This window comes from Vicia villosa, unplaced genomic scaffold (genome assembly GCF_029867415.1).
Source record: "Vicia villosa cultivar HV-30 ecotype Madison, WI unplaced genomic scaffold, Vvil1.0 ctg.001598F_1_1, whole genome shotgun sequence".
Lineage (NCBI taxonomy): Eukaryota > Viridiplantae > Streptophyta > Magnoliopsida > Fabales > Fabaceae > Vicia > Vicia villosa.
This window is the reverse complement of record NW_026705670.1, coordinates 57,715-81,609: the sequence shown is the minus strand read 5'-3', so window position 1 is coordinate 81,609 and position 23,895 is coordinate 57,715. Positions and strand designations below refer to the sequence as shown.

Here is a 23,895-nt window from a genome sequence, read left to right as displayed (position 1 = left end):
AAATTATGTACTAATTATGCAGAGGTTGTTTTCCATCAACTTTGTAGTTTTTCCATCTTGCTACCACATTTGATTTTAAGTAGCAACTACAATTTATACAGTTCTCTACATTATAAAAACACAATTGTTTTCTAGCAGTGTGTTAGTTAACTAGATATTCATGCTAAATGCATAGTTGTCGAGTTCGACAGAAAATAGAATCGAAGCAACCTCGTTCAAGCTGCTCCATTGACATGCTAGCGGTCACAACTTACTTGTACATGATGCCTTAAATGTTAGGGCATACATTACCAAAGTATGTAGATAAAAACCATGTCACTCCAACAAAAATAGTCTCATAAATTACATTAGATATACATTGACATGTTTGGTCCATAAATTTGGGGGCAGTCAAATACTTTAATTGCACCTCCATAGGGATGATCCATTCAAATTTCATTTGTTTATCTTTTTTACATTCTCCTTCCAATTTAAATTCACTTCCATCTAGTACTATTGTTAGACATATAAAATAATCGGCATAAAAGATTTTCAAATGAGTTGATAAAATATATATGAACGTGTTCAACCATTTAGGCTTATTCACAACTCTATAGAGTAAATAGTTGTGTTCATCGTTGGCTTATTTCGATTGGTACCATATTAGTCCTCTCAAAAGAAGAATGAAAAATTAAAATAAAAAAGTTTGTGATTTCTAAAAAATAAACCTGATAACCACATTCACACTTTGGATCTAGCCACCTATTTTGAAACCGCATACGTGGAACATAATCCTATAATGTGCATGTTAAATGCATAGTGCAAACACAAGTAACGTATGACTTTCAGGATCACATGTTACTCGTTTTAGTTACTCATTTGATGTGTTTGAGTTTAGTTGTCGATTCTTTAGGTGTTAGAAAACAGTATCATTATAACTCGAGTAAACATATGAGTATCAAAGAATACCTTATCATATTTCTCACAAGTCTAAACACTAAGAAAACACTAAGGAAAGCCAATTAGTTGTGGTAGAATTAAATTACCCTTGCTTTGCTCCTAAAGTCCAAACCAGAACCACCAATCATGTCAACAAAGTAGTTAAAGCCATGTGATGAATTTCAATATTGTTGGATCTTGTTATAGTATTTCGTACATACATGTGACTTATAAGAATAGTATTAATGCACTTGGATGCATTAGTTAACAAAGTATACATGTAAGCAGATTCTTTATATCACTTATATTGTTTAAATTAAAGAGATTTTAAAAAATATCTTCTTAAACTCATTAGTTTCAACTACGAAAAAGTGAAAAAAAATTCATTTCAACCCCCTGGCACATGTAACCAAAGGAAATGGGATAAATGTAGAAATCCTACAACAACTATTTTAAAAATCATTGACATCATAAAAAAGCATCATAACAAAGATGCTTTATAAACAAACACACAAAATTGAAAGGAATGTAAGTATATATATGCACTATGCGGGTACAAATGTTCTTGAGACCAATATGTAACTGATATTCACACATTGAAGCTATTTCAGAATCATTATAGCTAAATCTTATCCCATGAAATATCTGAACAACAAATAATATTATTTTCAAATCAATATACATGCTAAGTTACACTACTAAGAAATAAGATTTTTCTGATATATCTAGCGATGAGAGTCATTATAAAGCATATACATGTGGTTTCTTTGCAGAAGATCAATCATTGCATTTAGTCTAGTGTATTCAACTATCCAGTTTTCCTGCACAAAGTGCACTTGACTACTTAGATCTTTCATACAATTCTCAATTGTTAACACATTGACAAAACCATTCTACAATAAACATTTGGTATTCTACTTCTTTAATAAATCTAGTCAAACAAGACTCACAAACCATAGAAAATAACCTAATCATAATGAAAAATAACACATTAAAGTGAAAAGGGAAAAAAATATTGAATAGAATCTTTAACTAGCAAATATAACACAAAAAAAAACAAAGCATAAGATCTAGCAAGAGACATATTACCTTAACTTCTCTCCCATATACATTTGAAGATGTTTCAAATCTATGAGATTGAAGTTGTCATCTTTTTTAACACTGTAAGGAAGACCGAGAAATTTTTAGATCTAATTTTTGTAAGAACTTTTCTCTATATTCCAACAATTGTTATACTTCTTGCTTCCCAAAATCAGAATAAGCAAAAAAATAAACCCTTAAATCATAAATAAAAAGAAAAACATAATCTGATTTCATGCTAATGGAGAAAGAGAGGGGTTTCTAAAACCCTCTTCATCTTTTTTCATGTGTTTTTAGAATGAGGAATATTGAACCCTCTGTTAATGGGAGACTAAGAGGATGAGCGGGAGAAGAAGGGTTTTATGAAGATTTAACCAACTATGAATAAAATGAGAAGGAGTGAAAGATAGATTGAAAGGAAAGATGACTTTATATGAAAGATGGGAAGGATTTTCGCTTCGTCTTTCATTTCACGATGAGTTTCGGTCCCGCTAGGCTTTGAAGACCAAAGAGAGAGAAAAAGAGAGAAGATGGAAGAGAAAGAGAAGAGAAAGGTTGTTGTCAACAGAAAAAGAGAGAGACGAGAGAAGTGTGGAAACCTGTAATGCAAAAGTGAGTCGGTAAATAGGGGGATTGACTTGAATTTGAAATTTAAATTGACATGAGTCAATACGATGGAGTTTGAAATTCAAAATTTTGCTACGTGGCAGTCACAAGTTATGTGTGGGGTTGATTAAAAATTATCATTATGAATTAACTTTAGTGTCCTTTTAATAGTTTAAATTATTGAAACACAAAGGACATTATTGGAAGAATGCATCAATCTAATTGTAAATAGTTATAATTGATGATTACTGAAACACAAAGGACATTATTGAAACTCGGGAGAGTGCATCAATCTAATTATAATGAATTGATAATTGATGGTCAACTTTTTAATACTACACCATCTTACGTCTTTACCACTAGACTAATGTACATTCATGATAAGGAATTCCCATGATTTTTAGTAATTTTATACAATTTTGAATTTAAAACAAAATAATACAAAACTTGTATCAATAGGGTCTCAAACCCAAATCCCTTCAGATTAAATGACATTCAATTTACTATAATAGAAATTGATTTGTCTATTTGTAAATGATAGTCACTTTACTAACAATAGAAATTGATTTGCCTAGTTGTTATTGAAAGTCATTTTACTAATTGTAGAAATTGATTTGTGTAGTTGTAAATGATAATAACTTTATTAATAATAGAACTTGATTTGTCTAATTGTAAATGATAGTTATTTTACTAACAATAGAAATTAAATTGTATAGTTGTAAAAGATAGTCACTTTACAAACAATCGAAATTGATTTGTCTAATTGTAAATGATAGTCACTTTATTAACCATAGAAATTGATTTGTTTAGTTGTAAAGTGAATATCATTTTATCTGAAGGGATTTGAGTTTGAGACCTCATATGTAAAAATTTATGTAAATAATTTGTTAATATTAGTATAAATCATGAGAATTACTTGTCAAGAATGTACATTGGCCTAGTGGTAAATACACATAGATATATTTTAAGGTTCTGAGCAGAATGACTAATATGATTCAGTTAAATTTTGTAAGGAATTAAGTTGATTTTAATCATAATTTGTTAATATTAGTAGAAATAATGAGAATTACTTGTCATTAATGTACATTGACTTAGCGGTAAATATACCTAGATATATTTTAAAGTTTTGGGTAGAATGACTAATATGATTTGGTTAAATTTTGTAAGAAATTAAATTGACTTTATTTTTTTTGTGAAAGACTAATTTGACTTGTATAATATTTGTGAGGGTGTCTTTTCGCTATAAAAATAATTATAAAAAAAAAACATGTGAAAGCCGAGTGTTATGCGTACTGTTTGATTTATCCTTTTAGTTAACTTAAAACGAATGGCTGTGAAGAAACATATTCCCTGCTACTCCCTATTCTTCCATTGATTTTGAAGACCCTCAGTTATAGAAAGGTAAACCCATTTATGCAACTTCCTCAATGACTTGACCTCTTTGCTTCTGAATTTCTCATAATGATTCACACTTTATCCCTTAAATCTTCTCTTCCTTTGACTTCTTCTACTGTCCCTGACTTCAATTTCAATAGGAGAAGGAAACTGAATCTAGGTTTTGTTTTTTCCATTTCTCAAAATACCACAACTCTTGGTTTTTTTCAATTAGGTTTTCCTGATTTTAAATATGATGCATTTTTTAAACCTAACAAGAGTCATATTAGAGATTTGGTTCCACCATGGAAATTGAATGAAGTGAATGTTGAGACTGAATTGGATGAGGAGAAGAATGATTCTATTGATGGCATAAACACTTTGAATTCGAAGAATTCAGAGAGTTATGATGAGCGAAAATCGAATGGTGATGATGATGTCGAGGAAGGTGAAAAAGAAGAGTATGATGGTAAGATTGATGTTAGAGAACTTACTATTAGTTTGCAGAGTGCTAAGACTGTGAAGGATGTTGAGGAGGTTCTTAAGGACAAGGGTGATTTGCCTCTTCAGGTGTATTCGACAGTGATTCGATGGTTTGGTAAAGAAAAGAGAGCGAAATCCGCAATGGTTCTTTTCGATTGGATGAAGAAGAGGAAGATAGAGACTAATGGCTCTTTTTCCCCTAACCTTTTTATTTATAATTCTCTATTAGGTGTAGTTAAGCAGTGTGAGAAATTCGCAGAAACGGAAGGTATCTTGAATGAAATGGCTCGAGATGGTGTTGGATATGATGTTGTGACGTATAATGTTTTGATGGCAATTTATATTGAGAAAGGAGAAGGTGAAAAAGCTCTTGATATGCTTGAGGAAATTCGAAGAAATGGGCTTACCCCGTCTCCGGCGTCATATTCTCAGGCTGTGCAGGCGTATCGGAAAATGGAAGATGGTAATGGAGCACTGAGTTTCTTTGTTGAGTTTAGAGAAAAATATCGACTAGGTGAAATAGGAAGAGACGGCGATGGCGAAGATTGGGAGAAAGAATTCAAAAAGCTTGAGAGGTTTACGGTACGCGCTTGCTATCAGATAATGCGATGTTGGCTTGTTAGTTCTGAGAATAAGAGCAGTTGTGTGTTAAGGTTTCTTGTTAGTATGGATAATGCTGGGATTTCACTGACGCGTGCGGAACTTGAGCGACTTGTGTGGGCTTGTACGCGCGAAGATCATTGTATTGTTGTGAAAGAGCTGTACATTCGGATAAGAGAACGGTATGATAAGATCAGTTTGTCGGTCTGCAACCATACAATTTGGTTGATGGGGAAAACCAAGAAATGGTGGGCAGCTTTGGAGGTTTATGAAGATTTATTGGACAAAGGGCCAAAGCCGAATAACTTGTCATATGAACTCATAATGTCTCATTTCAGAGTTCTTCTTAGTGCAGCCCGGAGAAGGGGTTTTTGGAAATGGGGTGTCAAGTTGTTAAACAAGATGGAAGAAAAAGGCTTAAAACCTGGAAGTAATGAATGGAATGCAGTTCTTATCGCCTGTTCGAAGGCTTCAGAAACGTCAGCAGCTGTGCAAATATTTAAAAGAATGGTGGAAAATGGCCAAAAACCAACTAAAATTTCATACGGGGCTTTATTGAGTGCACTTGAAAAGGGAAAACTATACGACGAAGCCTTCCGCGTGTGGGACCATATGCTCAAGGTTGGTATCGAACCAAATGTGTATGTCTACACAATCATGGCTTCAATTTACACCGCACAAGGAAATTTTAGTAGAGTTGAGGCCATAATTCAGGAGATGGCAACGTTAGGAATCGAAGTAACTGTAGTGACATACAATGCTATAATCAGCAGTTCTGCGCGGAATGGTATGAGTAGTGCAGCTTATGAATGGTTTCATCGAATGAAAGTTCAGAACATCACTCCCGATGAGGTAACTTATGAAATGCTGATTGAAGCCCTTGCCAACGATGGAAAGCCAAGACTTGCATATGAGTTATATTTGAGAGCTCAAAATGAAGGTCTCGGTCTATCTTTAAAAGCTTATGATGCTGTGTTGCAATCCGCTAAAGCTCATGGTGCCACCATTGATGTAGGTTTTTTAGGACCTCGACCTGCAGATAAAAAGAATAGAGTGAAAGTTCGAAAAAACATACCGTCTGTCTCATGTTCCCAGGAGAAATAAACCATTTGACAGAAGAGGATTTTATCTGAAATGGATTTGCTGCAGTTACTACGTCGTACAGATTGTAATCTCGACTGTCTGATCTTAGTCAATGGCAGAGAATGTTCAAAACTGATTTTATTGTGTAATCTGGACCGTCCGGTTGCAACTTATCGGCGAGATTGGTTTTGTGTGTAAACACGTCTGCTTCCTTTACAACAGGGAATCCGGATCCGAACTTTATGGCACCGACATGAAAAAGTTCATAAGTTTTTTAGTACATCGAAATTAGCATAGTCAAATCTTTTGTAACCTTTGTACATTCTTATCTGTTGCGGCTTGAGCTTTTTTGTATCATTAGCTAAGAAGGTAAAAGAATCACACTCATGTTTACTTAAATTTTCATATGAAAAATAGAGATGTAACCCTTGTTGTGAAGTTATTATTGAAAATTTTGACTCACATGCTTGAAAAACGTCAAAGCCGTTTCTTTTGAGATTTTTTTCTTTCTGTTTTTGATTTTTCCCGTTCATTTTCTCTTAATCAAAACAATTAATTAGTGGAAAAATACAGTGTGTGAAGGATTCTCTGAACAAAATCTGAAGAAAAAGATCCTAAGATCCCTGTATCCATAGGCCATGGCCGAATTTATAGCAGTTGGATGCATGTGTTGATGCCACAGTTGATTGAGAATGAAGTTTAGGGTGCAAAATCGAATAGGAAGACCTGAACATGATGAGAATGTTGTACTGCATTTTGCTCAAATGTTTTTACATCTCAATTCATTTTTCAGTATCATTCTTTAATAAATATACATGTAAAAAAAAAAACATGGTCATATATTAGAGTTATCATCAATTACACTGATCAAAAGAGGATGAATAAATCACCTATGACATGATATTTTGTACTATACAGCAAAATATACAGCAAACAGTAATCAAATCTCAAGTCTTATTCCATTAGGTAGGAAGACAAAGTTCCGATTTTGGTTGTTGGGCCGAGAAAACTGGCAATGATCTTTGAGAAATTATGTATCTCTGGGTTAAAAATATACAAGGAATTCATTCATATCAAGAATTTTCTTCGTCTCGTACAATATGTTCTGACCCTTGACCAGATCCATTAGTTCTTGCCCCCCTGACGGATTTGAAACTAATCAACCGGCCAAAGGCGCTCTTTGATCTATTCATTGTTGGTGTTGGTGGAGGTCCGTGCTTCTGAGCATGATCATCCGATAATGTCTTTACAAGATCATCAAAACGACGCTTGAAGGTTGGGAACCGTGACATGGATTTGGTGATTCCTTGCAGCCTACATAATAAAAATGAAATCCAAATTGGACAGAAAACCTTCAAATGAGTTACCAGTACAAAAACTTACAAAAGAACCTTTAAAAATAATTAACTAGCATTTGGTTTAAAAGCACCTTCTGGCAAAAGCATGAAGTTCGGCGCGCTTGACCTCTGATTCTGGAGCTGGGCCAATACCTGAATTTTTTAATCTCTCCGCATCATCATTCAAGAGAACTAATTTGCAGAGGTAGTCCTCTTCAGAGACCGATAAATTGTCAGCTTTAATTTGTTCTTTAATGATCAAAAGGGGATTGAGGAACCATTCAAAAAACTTCTCCCTTGGTCTGTTTGTCAGAGTTAGTTCAGTATCATCATCTACATTGAGCAAGTAACAAAAATGGTTCAAGGAGGTTAAAATAAAATAATCGGAAAAAGTGAAGAAAAATGGTTCAAACTGGTTAAAAGAAAATAATCGGAAAATGAGAAAAATGGTTCGACTTACTAATCAATATACCCATGGAATTGACTTTTGCGGAGCGTAAAAGCCCCTGGAGTAAACAATATGCAGGCAACCCAATTGTAATAACATTACTCCCTTTACCAGATTTTGCTTCTTCTATGTCTTTTCTAGTAATTAGACCTTCAGAAATCAATTTTTCTCCTACAATGCAACATTCCTTGAATAATCCATCCAACAACTACACATATCATGGACAATATTCGATTAGTACAGATCCTCAGTCCGCAAAACATAAATTTCCAACAGAGGTGGTAGCTGAGTCCTGCGCGAATACCTCAAGTGATTTCAACTCGGCAATATTATTTTTTATTGAAGATGAGCGAGAGGGAGCCTTTTTAAAGGAGTTAGGTCTTGAAACGGAAACTGAGCCGTTAGTTCTTAGAGACGAATCATCATTTTTCCGGTACTGAGGTCTATCAAATGCCAAATGTGTAAAACGATTAAACAAAAGCATCACTGCAAGTCTTAGTGATAAATACAGGGAAGCTGAATCAAACCTAGGGAACCAGGTTCTTTCTGGCATGTCGAGAATATCATTGCTGTATTCATCATAAAGGGACAAAGCTGCAATAACATACCGAAGGCCAAACCTGAAAGAAGATTCCTGCATTTCAAAGTAGAAATAAACACAGAATGTCATAGAGAACTCAATCTTACAAAGCAGATACGACAGTGCTATCAATATACGCTATATGTCTATGATCATATCTGTCAAAAACAAAATGGCTAAGCCTCAATTGCTCAAGGTTCGATCTATCATATACACTATATACTTCCACTTTCAAAATGAGCCAGCTAAGGTGACATTTATTTAATCATTTTCAACCCTAATATTTGCTGCAAGGTAGTAAACTCGAGAGCTTTATTAAAATCGTGAAATCTCCATAATCTAGACTTGTAGAGTCATGATAGTTTACTGAATACAACATTAATGATTGAAAATATACTGTACCATCTAAACACAATTTAATACTATGTGCACCAGTGTCGTTGACTGCAGATGGCGGAAAGCCAAAAATCCACCATTTTAAGCGGCCATATCCGCCGTAAAACAACATGGCACTGCCGTCTTTCACAAAATTGCCACGGCGGTTGTCAAAAAATCTGCCACCACAATCCTCCATGGCACCATTTTGGCCGATATTTGACAGCAGTATGGTGCATTGTTCCATATGCAAACCGTGCCTTGAAATTGAGCCATGACCCCTCTATTTCGACCGCACCCTTGATAAGCGACACATCGGTGACCGCTGCAGCGGCAACCGGTCGCCGCTCCGCAGCCCTCCTCTAAGACCGCACCATAATCTTTTGAACAATTGATAATGACAACCAAGACTGTAGCGGCCGCTATAGCTGCTATTTGGCCGCTATTGACGACGTTATAAGTTATAACTACTGCACAAAACTGCAATCCAATAGGGTTTTGCATGTCCCCTAGGGAGCCTCTACGACCGCTATTATCGTCTATAATTTTTTCTCTTTTGTTCGTCCTATACTCTGAATCAATCTATGAGTGTATCATAACTGGATATAATAATATAAAAGTAGAGGTGGAAAGGTGTGAGAATTTACCTGATAAGCAACAACCCCGGCATACACACCAAGAAAATAACTTGCTAAAATTGATGCCAAAACTGCCCCAGCAACAGCCAATGGCCACAGAAGGATAGCAAGACCTGCAAAAGGAACACATATTGTCTCCAAGAAAGGACCTTCACGCCCAATAAGGTCATGAAACAATCGGTGCCACCCTTTGAAAAGCATGTACGGGCCTTTGCATATGGCAACAAATGATATAACTGGCACATCAATTAATAATCCAATAACCGCAGCTAGAAAAGCACCAGGAAGATACAGCAGCCTGCATAATGAAAAGTCATTAAACTTACAAAATAGATCATGCAGTATAACTCATCTAAGCTTAGACAACATCATATTTAGTGTAGTATGAGACACTTAGGTTAAGCGTCCATATTCATCACACAGGCCAAAGCATTAGCAAAATACTACTAGCAAATTGATTATGTAGAATAATATTTTGGAAAAGCACAAATATAAGAAATAACAAGGAATATTTTAGAAACATAGTAACATAAACAGAGAGGCTTCCTATGACAGCACCTGATTTCATAATATTTACTATTAGGAGGTCCGTTTTGTCGCAGGTCATCCATAACCGAGAAGTAAGAAAGAAAGCAAACATCTCTTAAGTCCCGAACAACCATGCAGCTCCTTTCTATAGTGCTCAAAGTACCATCCTGGGAAGTAGTAGGAAATTTCTGTAACAAATACCGACAAGATAAACAGAAATAACGAGCATTTAAATGACATAGAAACAAAACATACAATAAAACAGTGTAGAAGTTTGTCGTCTTTTCCCTCCTCGACAGCTTGAATAGTAGCAAATATTGGTTGAAGAAATCCATAGGCTGCTCCACCTATAATACTTCCAATAATACCAAGCACTGGCCATGAAATCAACAGCACTGGTAGTACACATATGCAGATAACAAGCTTCAGAAGAGGTCCTAATTGTCTAGCTCTGTGAGTTAGGGGAATCACTATAAGTAATTACAAGTTTGATAAACGTATAGATCAACAAAATAGTCTAAAAGAGTTTAGTCTAGAAAAGCACCTTAGAACACAGTAATAACTCCAAATGACATGTGCAGGCCAAAGTCCAAGTATGATAGCAGAGTTCCCAATTGTCATTATTATGCATGTCAATGGGAAGAGAATGACACCTGAAGTGATTTGCAGTTTGAGCAATAGTAAGTACTAAGAAAGGAGCATAATATATGTAGCACTGAGACTTCAGATTAAAAGTGTGTCTAGTGTCTAATACTCAACTCATGTGATTACATTCAATTCATTATCTCAAATTATTCTGTGTCGGCATATCACTATCTCATGGGTGGAAAACAGACATGTCAATCCCGTTTAGGGGCAGGCAGAGTAGAGGGGGTGGGCCGAAAACCTTGACACAGGCCGCCAAAAAATAGGGCGGGCGGCACTGGTCTAGTCACTCTTAACGCCTAAAAATGGCAAAAAGCCATGCTGCCCCCCGTTTAGGCCAGCCCGCCAAATTGGGACAGGGTGGACAAAGTAGAGGGTCGGGCCGAAAAGCTTGGCTCGGCCTGCCAAAAAATGGGGCAGGTGGAATGGGCCCTGTCACTCCTAAAGCCTAAAAATGGCAATAAGCCATGCTGCCCCCAGTTTAGGACCACCTGCCAAATTGGGGTGGGGTGGACAAAATAGAGGGTCAGGCAGAAAACCTTGGTTTGGCCCGCTAAAAATGATGGGTTAATCGGGCAGACCCGATCCATTTTGCCACCACTTAATAATCTTCAGGTATTGTAAGCATAACAAATGAGAAGTGGAAAATGAAACAAGCATACAAACTGTATTAAATTCCCCTGATTCAAAATTTCTCATAGATTCCAATTTCTTAGCAGTTTCAAAATCCTGTCTATATAATATTGCATCAACAACAAATCTCCAAGACTAATGAGAAGCAGAACATGAGAATCAATAATGATTGAAAATACTATAATGTGGGAAAAAATGAATAGTTTTTAAGAAAAAACTGTAGAAAAGAAACACGTGCAAGCAAGTCAAACAAAATTCAAAGCAAAACCAGTAGTGTTTTCAAACCGATAAATTATTTATTAAAAACAAATTGCCAAGAACATCCATTAGTATTGCAAAAAGTTAAACTTGTATGTTCCAATGTAAACCATACAAAGAAAATCCAAATGAACATACACAACAAATCAATTATCACTAACCTTTGATGCTTCCCAGAACCAGAAGACCAATGAAGAAAGGAAGAAAGCGGATGAAACTCCACAATGAAGCATAAAATCCAGAAGGGGGTTCCATTCACTCAGATCTATGCAAAATAAAAAAACTACAAATTCACCACGCTCTCACTCCTCAAAATCACTACCCTAAACTTCACAAGAACCAAACTTCAACCGCTTTAACATTCAACAAAAACATTTGGAAACCAAATACCGAGAAACTGAAAAACAGTGTCTTCCAACCACTTTAAGAATAAATTACATTAAACAAACAAAAAAATCAAACTTTCTCTTCAGTGAACTTCAATCTGTTCCTAATGGCCAACAATATAAAAAAAACAATAAATGGGTCACCAAAAATGTTAACTTTTTTTTGTATCAGCAACTTAATAGTATTAAAAATTGAATTTTTATGAAAATGGCATAAAGGGGTTGTGTTGTATTTTTCTGGAACTGTAGAAACAATTATTGGGGCTGAAAAAAAAAAAAAGAAGAATGAGCGGTTTATTTTGATTTACTCCTCTATATCACAGAAAAAGAATCAAAATAATTCATTGCCAAAGCCTCGTAATTCGAATTCATATTTCTTTTGTCTGTTTATTTAAAAATAAATAAAATACTATTGTTTTATGCTTATACTGAAAACTAAAGCAAGTTGAAGAGTATAAGGGTTCTTCATGTGACAGGTGACTTGTGAATTGGTCCTAGTGCGATACTATGATTTTTAATATTTTTTGGAAAAATGATATTTAGGGATATAATTTAATAATTTTCTGCTATGTTTGGATATAGAAGAATGTAGGAGGAAAGAAAGTAAAAAAAAAAATTAAAAAGATAAAAGTAAAAGGAAAGTAAAATAATTTTTTAATTGTTTGATTTTATAAGAAAAATAAATAAATTATATATCTTATATATAAAAGTTTTAAGTGAATGAAGCAAAATGTGGCGTTAAAAATAAAATTATTTGTTAATTTATTTCTTAATATTTGTTAATTAATTTATTTATTTTTATTATTAATCATAGCTTCCATAATTTTCACTAGTTAGAAATGATTTAGCCCATTTCCCACGTTTCCATTTATTAGATTAAATAAAAATAAAAATAATAATTAATTAAATAATTAAAAAATACATTGAAATTGGTTCCCACATTGGTAGTGTGGTTACATCTCTTCAATTTAGCCCTTTTCCCACGTTTCCAATTATTAAATTGAATAAAAAAATTAAATGAAAAGTTAAATGGTATTACCTCACCTCTCTAATTAATTACATAAAATAATTTAAACAAATTTAATTGGACACATATTTTATAATGCTTTTTATGACTCCCCACTTCTACCTTTGAAAGGATACTAGTAACAAACCCGTGCATACGCACGGGTTCTGCTCTGATACGCGCATTTGTTTACATAGTACATTTATTTTAAATAGAATATTTAAAAAGAAAAAATATTTAGATCAATAATAAATTTTTCGTATATAAAGTTATTTAGATTACTATTATTTTTGTTTAGGTATCATTTATAAAAATATCTGAATGAATAGTAAATTTTCGTATAAAAAAATATTTAGATCAATAACAGATTTTTCTACGTATACAATTTTTTAATCAAAAATTTTTGGATCACAAATACCATCTTCATATATAAAAATACTTAGATCAACAATAGATTTTTCTCGTATTTAAATATTATTTATATTTATGTATCATTTACAAAAATATCTAGATCAATAATAAATTTTCGTATATAAAAATATTTAAATCAATAATATTTTTTTTTCGTATACCATTTTTTAATTAAAATTTTTGGATCATAAATACCATTTTTCATATATAAAAATATTTAGATCAATATTTTTTTCCCATATACAAATATTATTTATGTTTAGGTATTGTTTACAAAAATATTTGGATTAATAATAAATTTTCATATATAAAAATATTTAGATCAATAATAAATTTTTCCCATATAGCATTTTTTAATTAAATTTTTTTTTATCATAAATTCCATTTTTTCATATAGAAAAATATTTAGATCAATTATAGATTTTTTTCCCATATACAAATATTATTTATGTTTAGGTAACGTTTACAAAAATATCTAGATCAATAGTAAATTTTCGTATATAAAAATATTTAGATCAATAATAGATTTTTTTTCGTAAACCATTTTCGAATAACAAAATTTAGGATCATAAATACCATTTTTCGTATATAAAAATATTTAGATCAATAATAGATTTTTCCCGTCTTTAAATATTATTTATGTTTAGGTATCATTTATAAAAATATCTGGATCAATAGTAAATTTTTGTATATAAAAATATTTAAATCAATAATATATATTTTTCGTATACCATTTTTGAATTAAATATTTTGGATCATAAATACCATTTTTCTTATAGAAAAATATGTAGATCAATAAAAGGTTTTTTCCCGTATATAAATATTATTTATGTTTATGTATCGTTTACAAAAATATTTGGATCAATAGTAAATTTTCGTATATAAAAATATTTAGATATATAATAGATTTTTATCCCGTATACCATTTTTGAATTAAAATTTTTTGGATCATAAATACTATTTTTCATTTAGAAAAATATTTATATCAATTATAGATTTTTTCCCGTATACAATTATTATTTATGTTTAGGTAACGTTTATAAAAATATTTAGATCAATAGTAAATTTTTGTATATAAAAATATTTAGATAAATAATAGATTATTTAAATTTTTGAATCATAATTAACATTTTTCTTCTAAAAAGTAAATGGAGTATAGAGAGATTAGGGTAGAAAACTAAAAAGGTGAAGAGAGAGAAAGAATGATTAAAGTAAGTTATAATATAGTTGAATAAAATATTAAGATTATAATGTACAATTGTGTAAATAGACAAAAAAGCCAATAATTTTAATTGGTGTAAAAAAAGTAAGGATGTGTAATTTTGTAAAAACCAGAACCACTAATTTTCTTATATTATACTCCTAGGGATGTCAACTTGCCTCCGTTAGCGGGATCTCCGTGGGGATTCTCCGTTTGGGGCCCCAAAGATGGGGAATTTTCCCCCGCGGGGATGGGGATGGGGATCAAAGTCTCCCCGAAGGCACTTCGGGGACGGGGGTGGCGTAAATATCTCCCGCCCCGTGGAGTCCCGCCCCGAATAAAATAGCATAATTTCCTTAATTTGTATATAATTTTAAATTATTATGTAAGTTTATTTGACATTTTATATAATTAATCTTATACACAAATTTAAAATATATATGTATTGTTAGTAAAAGAGTGATATAAATGATTTTTTCATTTTTTTTAGTTTGAAAATTTTGTTCGATATTATAGATTAAATATTGTAAAAACAATATATTTATTGGTTAGTTTTTGAAGCTTTTACTATTAATTTGGTTTAAAAGTATATATAAAAAAAAATCATGTTTATAGATCTCCGCATGAACCGTGGGGACCCGCGGAAATCCCCCGAAGTGGGGATCCGAAGTGGGGATGGGGAATAGATTCAATGGCGGGGATTGTGATGGGAATGTATCCCCCGTCCCCGCCCCGCCCCATTGACATCCCTATTTTTGAATTAAAATTTTTTGGATCATAAATACTATTTTTCATATAGAAAAATATTTATATCAATTATAGATTTTTTTCCCGTATACAATTATTATTTATGTTTAGGTAACGTTTATAAAAATATTTAGATCAATAGTAAATTTTTGTATATAAAAATATTTAGATAAATAATAGATTATTTAAATTTTTGAATCATAATTAACATTTTTCTTCTAAAAAGTAAATGGAGTATAGAGAGATTAGGGTAGAAAACTAAAAAGGTGAAGAGAGAGAAAGAAGGATTAAAGTAAGTTATAATATAGTTGAATAAAATATTAAGATTATAATGTACAATTGTGTAAATAGACAAAAAAGCCAATAATTTTAATTGGTGCAAAAAAAGTAGACAAAAAAGCCAATAATTTTAATTGGTGCAAAAAAAAGTAAGGATGTGTAATTTTGTAAAAACCAGAACCACTAATTTTCTTATATTATACTCCCTCTGTCCCAAAATATAAGAGAAAAAACAAAAAAACACACTTATTTAGAAAAGTATAAACTTAATCATTTAATTTGAAGATTTAATGAAATAAAGTGCTTAGAAAGATGTAAAAAAAAAATGATTGGTTGTTGGTTATAGAAAAGATGAAAGAGAATGTAAACCAAATGTAATTTGCATTTAATTTTATCTTGAAAATATGAAATATGACTTTTTTTTTTCTCTTATATTTTGGGACAAAAAATATGCATTTTTTTCTCTTATATTTTGGGACGGAGGGAGTAGATTGGTTTGATAAGTATTGTTGTGGCTATCAACATTTATATTTGAGTTTATAATATTTACTAGTGTTACCCGTGCCTAAAATTTCTTTAAAAAAAAAATTTATAATTATTTATAATTTAAAATAAAGTTATATTAACATTATAGTCTATTTTTCTATTAGTTGCACACAATTGTTTTTATTAATAATAAACTATATTTTGTTTATAAAAATATTTTTATTACTTAAAAATTTAATTTATTCAACTATAATTTCTTTTTAATTTTTAAATTATGATGCTAATTTAAAAAGAACAGAATTTGTTAAATTTTTTTTAAGTTACCAAAAAAAAACATTTAGTCTTTAAATATATAACAATTAAGAAATTAAAACGATTTTTTTTTAAATTTCTCGATATGAAATAAATAAATAAGATCTCATTTTAAATATGACCTTCATTTGTGAGAAACATTCTATATAAAATTAATTTTAATTTAGAAAACTTATATATTTATAGATTTTTGTGAATAAAATAATAAAGATTAGAATCCAATCAAGGAAATTATAGAAATTAAAAGTTTAAATATTTATAGTATGTTATGATTTGAATAGATTTAGTTTTTGTAAAACAATTTAGTTTTATTATTTCATGTTTGGAATAATTTTTAAGATTTAAAATATCAAATAAAAACGTTTTAAGTAATTTAAAATTAGTTTGTCAAAATAATAATTATTTTAAAAAAAAAATTTTAAACCCTAGATTAGTTGAGGTTATTATCTATTACAGAAGCTGATTGATTTAATTTTAAATGATTTTAAGTTTTTCTATTATCAATTTTTATGTTAGAACTTAATAAAATAATTATGATTTTTTGTGGTGAAAATAAAAGCATTAATTTTTTAAAGCAAAAGTTAATGTTTTTTATTTGGCACTCATACTATTATAATGATTCAATATATAATTAAATTATTAATTTCCTACATATATTTGTTAATTTATTTTTAATTATTATTCTCTAGATATGATATTTGATGGTGAATATTTTAATAATATTTAATTATGAGTAAACAAAATAAATAAGAGGTCAATTTGATTGTGTCTTTAGTTAAATAATATTCTATATATGATCTATTATATTTTAATCAATTGATGATTTTATTATATATACTATTAATCATTAGGTGATTTATTTATTATACATTATAAAAACTTATTTCTTTTTTATAAACAGAATCAATTCTCTACTTATTTTAATTTCTTATTTATTTCTAATTTAAACTATCACCAAATTATTTTGATATAACAAAAAAAATGCAATATATAGAATGATATATTATATATTTGCATAATACTTACTATATTTATATTTATATGATTATATATACATATAAAATATTATTTATATATGATAAATGATGGTCAAATTGACAACAATATTGGTAGTGAAAAACATATTATTAGAAGATAAAGATCATTCATAATAAAAAAAGCTAGATGAGAACTTTGGCAAGTCCGCCAAGTGTCATCATTCTAGGTGTCATGCTATTTTTAGACTTTCCATTTCAAATAATATTTCTATTTCTGCTTTTAATAGTATTATTGAATTTTTATATTCCTTTAATTTAATTTAATTAATTCCACGTGAAATACACCCAACCCCTTCCTATATTGTCTATTGATATTCATTCCCCTTTTCCAAATTTTCATTTTTCCACGCCGCCGCACAATAGCAGCCCCCAATTTATGGTTGTTTATCCAAATTTATGAATGATTCATCTTCCTTCTCAACATCCCATTAATATGCGACGATTGAGCACAAAAAAATTGCATTCACGAGGATCCACAAAATTTTCAGAATACAGGAAAAGATTATCATCTTATCATCTTCCTTCTCTCCTAAGTTGCAGAAGACGACAACAAAAACATTTTCAGAATTTTTCTTCTTCATCATCTTCGATTTTCAGAAAAGAGCACGAATTGCACGAAAAAGGTAGGCCAAAACCCTAATTCTCCAATTCGTATTTTTTTTACAATATTATTATTTTTCATTGTTTTATCGTCACAATTGAGTTATGATTTGATGATGATGAAGGATGGTTTTGAGAAATGGAAGTTTGACTATGTATTGATGATGAAGAAAAAAGATTCCAAAATTGAAGAGTTTGAGTGTTCATGTTGAAAAAGAAAAGATACAAAGTTATAACCCAAGTTGTTGAAATTTTCATAACTGCAGGTAAAATCTGTGCAAAACATGTGTATTCTAACAGGTAAAATCTATTTTCTGGTGTGCTTTCTGTGACTATTAATCATTTTCACGTGTTGTGCTTAATGTGGTGAGTAAATGTGCAAACTTGAGCTTTCTCAGTTGTTTTGAAACAATTTTTGATCTGTTTTCACCATTCAATTGCCATGGTTAGGTTTGTACTGGAGCTAAGAGTGAGGTACAATCGAAATGGGCAGCAAGAAAGGTATATTGGATTGGCAGGTTTATACTGGTTTTGCGTAGAGCATCATCTAAAGTTATGAAACACAAAAGGTATCACTTTATATCATGCAAACTAAGTAAATATCACTTTGATTCAATTTTGAGATTTTGATTTTGATTCAGTTTTTGTTATTTGTCTGAGTTTCAGATTTGAGATTTGTTAAGAAGAGATGTTAGCAGTTGGGACTGAACTCTAGATTTCGGTGTACCTACCCAAACCACTAGACTACTCCTTTTGTTATATGATACTGCTTCTAACCACTTTTTTGTACTGTCAATAGTGTGTGCTACTGTTGCATCGTATGTGAAGCTACAGGTGCGGAATTGAAGCTTCAATGGTTGGTGATGTGGAATTGATGAGTCGAGGTGATGTCGATATATGCAACTTGGAATGAAATGTGAAGTTGTTGTGTTTGTGTTTGAAATTGAAATGCATTGTCTAGTGAATTTGAATTTGTGTTTTTATTGTTAAATTTGAAATGCCTTGTTTATGAGAATTTTGTTTGATCTGCAGGTTGTGTTTGGTTATGGAGGATATAATCAATTAATCTTGGTTGATTGAATGTTATTATTTTCTTTTGGTAATTCTGGATGGAAATTTATTTGGTGGTGAACATTATTCAGTTTCACTGTCTACTATATTGTTTCTGTTGCTTCTACAACTTAATCAATTTCTGTGTCTACTTTACTGACTAACGTTGTACCATTTAGGTTTGGGATGCTAACATTATTGAAACAACACAAGAAAGATTCTATGACAATAACATAGATGATTACTTCAGAGACATTCAAACAAATATCTCGGTATTCCATTCAAATCCACTATAATTTTCTCTACATCTTTACAATCTTGCACAAGTTTTTTACTTAAAATTTTTCTGATGCAGGAAACATGGTCAGATGAAGTAGAAGATTAGGAAGCATGCAATTCTGATCTGCAGGAAATATGATTCAACTAAAGTTAAAGTACAAGACAAGAACAATAATTCACTGAAGACAAAACCTGATGCAGTTCCTGGTTAGTATTGAACTTACTTTTACTAAATTGAGTAATTTTAATATTGTTTTGCTGTCATTCTGTGATCTTTCTATAATTTGTAAAATGTAGAGACATTTATTCTGCTTCTAAGTATGACCCTTTAATTGACTTTGCAAATACTTTCTTTATTGGCCACCCTTTTAGATTTGCATGTAAATCTATTTATTTCAGATACTTTCTTTATTGGCCACCCTTTTGTTCTGAAATCATGACAAAATTTGGCAAAACTATTCACATTTTATGCAGTGACAATGTAAAAGAATATTTCTCTAATCAGTTCAACTCTTTCATATAATCCAAAGGCATCGTACATCAAACCAGATGTCCCCATACACCTCAACAAAATGGTGTTGCTGAAAGAAAATATAGACATATTGTTGGCACTGCTTGTACCCTTTTGCTAAATGCCAATTTACCTCTGAAGTTTTGGGCTGATGTTGTTCTGACTGTAAGGTATTTAATTAACCGGATGTCATCCTCTGTGTTTAATGATCAGGTTCCTCATTCCTTGGTGCTCCCTACAAATTCCTTATATGGTGTTTCCCCTCAGGTCTTTGGTTGTGTTTGTTTTGTTCATGATTTTTCCCCAGGTCGTGATAAGATGTCTGTTTGTGCTATCAAAAATGTTTTCCTAGGCTACTCTCGCGTCTAAAAGGGATATCGGTGTTACTCTCCTTCTACACACCGCTCCTACATGTCTGCAGATGTTACATTCTTTGATGATATCCCATACTTTCATAACTCATATTGTTCTGACAATGATTTAGATAATGTCTTACCTATTCCGTAATTTGAGTCAGTTGAATCCACTCATTTATCGTATAGTCCACCTGTTGTAATAGATGAGTCTCCACCACCGTTAAATCGGTATGGCATTATTTATAAGAGAATATTTGGACCATGTGATTCAGCTCCTATTCCAAGCACCTCCACCCTTGCTTCGGCTCCACCTCCTGATTTTCCATTTCCATATGTAAAGGTAATCGTTCAACCTGTAACCCTTATCCAATTTATAATTGTGTGGCTTCCTATAGGTTATCTCCTGCCTATTGTACTTTTGTTACTGCACTTGCATATGTTTCTATTCCTAAACTATCCAGGATGCACTATCCCATTCAGGGTGGAGACAGGCAATACTTGATGAAATGCCAGCTTTTGAATCTAATCATACTTGGGAGCTTTTTACTCTCCCTCCTAGGAAATCTGTTGTTGGTTGTAGGTGGATATTCAATGTTAAGGTGGGTCCTGATGGATAGGTAGACCAATTGAAAGCTCTCCTAGTGGCAAAGGGATATACTCAAGTACCTAGGTAAGATTATAGTGATACATTTTCTCCGGTTGTGAAGATGGCATATGTTCGTCTCTTTCTAGCCATGGCGGCCATGAAACAATAGTCTTTATTTCAATTGATATCAAGAATGCATTCTTGCATGGTGGCTTGGAAGATGAGATTTACATGAAGCAACTGCCCGGGTTTGTTGCTCAGGGGGGGTGTAATCGGGTATGTAAATTACACAAGTCTCTGTATAGCTTGAAACAATCACCTCGGGCATGGTTTGGAAGATTCAATAAAATGCTGCAACAATTTAGGATGACCTGTTGTGAATCAGATCACTCTGTTTTCACCAAATTCTCCTCTTCAAATAAATATATTTATTTAGTGGTTTATGTTTACAACATTGTCATTACTGGTGATGACACTGAGGGTATCAAGGATTTAAAACAACACTTATTTCAGAATTTTCAGACTAAGGGTTTGGGTCCTCTTCGTTACTTTCTGGGGATTGAGGTAGCTCAGTCAAAAACAGGTATTTTTATCCCCCAAAGGAAGTATGCCCTTGATATTTTAGAAGAAACAAGTCTTACAGATTGTAAACCAGATGATACTCCTATGGATCCTAATGTAAAGCTTCTTCCTAATCAGGGGGAGCCATATACTGATCCAGCTAGATATCAAAGACTTGTAGGAAAGTTGAATTATCTTAACTTGACTAGACCTGATATATCTTTTCCCGTCAGTGTAGTAAGTCAATTCCTAAACTCTCCTTGCGACAACAATTGGGATGAGGTTATTCAAATACTCAAGTATATCAAAGGATCACCTGGAAAAGGCCTTATTTTCTTTGGTAGAGGAAACACATATATCATTGGATATTCAAATGTTGACTGGGCAGGAGATGCAAGTGTTAGACGCTCTACATTAGGTTATTTTATTTTTATTGGTGGAAATATGATCTCATGGAAGAGCAAAAAGAAAAATGTTGTTGCTCGATCAAGTACAGAAGTTGAGTATCGAGCCATGGCTCATGCCACATGTGAGCTCTTGTGGTTAAATAATTTACTAGAGGAACTTCATTTTTGTGAAGTCGCTCCTATGGAACTTGTATGTGATAACCAGTCAGTTTTGCACCTCTCCTTCAATCCAATTTTTCATGAGAGGACAAAACATATAGAAGTTGTTTGTCACTTTCTTAGAGAGAAGATTACCACCGGGATCATCAAAACCTCATTTGTCAATTCCAGGGATCAACTTGTTGACCTCTTTACAAAATCTCTTCGGAAACCTCGGATTACTTACATATGTGACAATATGGATGCATGTGATTTATATGCACCACCTTGAAGGGGAGTGTTGAAATATTATTTTATTATAATATTAGTAGTATCAATTAGGATATCATTATATCAAATCTTTCCTGATTTAGTTTATTGATTAGGAGGCTTAGATCTATATATACATACATGTGTATTCTCTCCACATAATAATAAGATTTTCATATTCAAGCGCAACCCTATTCATTAAATAGTTCATAATCCACTCTACTATTGTGAGGATTGGTTTATCCCTAGCTTGTAAAATTTTACTCTAATAAAGGGTCTACATTCCTTAGTAAACCCTTTCTTACAACCATCAAAGAAAAAAATAGAATCTCCCAAACCTTGGTGGTAGGATTGGCAATGGCCTCCCAATGTTAATCTTCACTGTTTTCCCAACACAGTGCTTCTTCAACTCAGTTGTATAACTGCAAAGCATGTTATATTGTTCCTTTGCATCTCCTTCAATAATTCCCTCTACCATGTATCTAGCTCTCCAAGCCTTCCCTTTGGTTATGCCAATTGAGTATTTTTTCCTTAGTTCACACATTATCTCAGAAACTTTAACTTTACCCTGTGACTTCCTTTTTTCAACAACTAGCTTAGATACCCACTTGGCATTGGAAAATTTATTATTTAATACCCTTTCAGATGTGTGTGTCCCCACCCTTGACTTTAATTGGTAGGCATGTCTGTTACCCACTTTGCTTCACAAAGCTAAAAAATCATATTTACCCATGCACTCTACCCTAATCCTACAATTCTCATTCTTAACAAATGTTATCTTTCTTACATTTAAAACTGACCATTCCCTAATTGCATCTTTAAATCCAGATAGAGAATTGAATTACATACCTAGTTTGAATTTAAAGTCCTTATTTAGAAGCTTACATATGAACTTCCCATACTTAGGCTTGGGCTATTTTTCATCCTTGTCACTTTCATCAAGGTCTGAGCTATTCAGTTCCTCACTATCATAGTTCACCTCTATACTTCCAAAATTATTTGTATTCCTCTGTGAACTAGATCCCAACACACTTTTAGGAACCAAAACATTCACTTTGGATCCCTTGCCAAGGGGTTTCATCTTTTTGGGATCTTTGGATGCCATAACCTTGAATTTTGTAACACCCCGATATCCGCTGCACGCATCAACCGTGTCGGCCAACCGAGCATGTTACCGGCTTAATCAATAATCCCCCCTAGGTCCGCTTATCGGCTGCCCAGGAAATATTGTTTTTGCCTCCCGCAGGAATCGAACCATGTACCTAGGGGATAAGTACATATTCATAGCAATTCCTGCTACCAATTGACCATATGGTCAAGTGGTAGCAGGAATTGCTATGAATACGTACTTAACCCCTAGATACGTGGTTCGATTCCTGCGGGAGGCAAAAACAATATTTCCTGGGCAGCCGATAAGTGGACCTAGGGGGGATTATTGATTAAGCCGGTAACATGCTCGGTTGGCCGACACGGTTGATGCGTGCAGCGGATATCGGGGTGTTACAAATTTCATAGACTTCCCATTTACCTCAACCATATTTTAGTTAACTAGTATTTCTACTTGCACTACCTCAAATTGTTCATCTTCTACTTTACATGCTCTTTCTTCTTAACTATCATTGAACCTTATGCCTCCATCATCATCACCAGTTCTATCATCTTCATTGCAGTCACTAAACTTATCAA

At 32.3% G+C, this 23,895-nt stretch overlaps 1 protein-coding gene and 1 pseudogene across 1 annotated transcript; one reads left to right on the top strand and one right to left on the bottom strand.

The window, feature by feature from the left end:
- The first annotated feature begins 3,905 nt into the window (after window positions 1–3,905).
- LOC131635956 (protein LOW PHOTOSYNTHETIC EFFICIENCY 1, chloroplastic-like) lies at window positions 3,906–6,582 on the top strand (annotated as a pseudogene).
- Window positions 6,583–6,962: 380 nt separating this feature from the next.
- On the bottom strand, window positions 6,963–12,363 carry LOC131635957 (uncharacterized membrane protein At3g27390-like). The gene is made up of 10 exons (XM_058906591.1): window positions 11,748–12,363; window positions 10,595–10,703; window positions 10,306–10,501; window positions 10,081–10,217; window positions 9,532–9,820; window positions 8,457–8,563; window positions 8,234–8,372; window positions 7,942–8,137; window positions 7,574–7,814; window positions 6,963–7,458 (listed from the first exon to the last, which is right to left on the bottom strand). Exons 1-10 carry the CDS (start codon window positions 11,839–11,841, stop codon window positions 7,218–7,220), a joined length of 1,749 nt encoding a protein of 582 aa, XP_058762574.1. The 5' UTR covers window positions 11,842–12,363; the 3' UTR covers window positions 6,963–7,217.
- Between the last annotated feature and the right edge of the window lie 11,532 nt (window positions 12,364–23,895).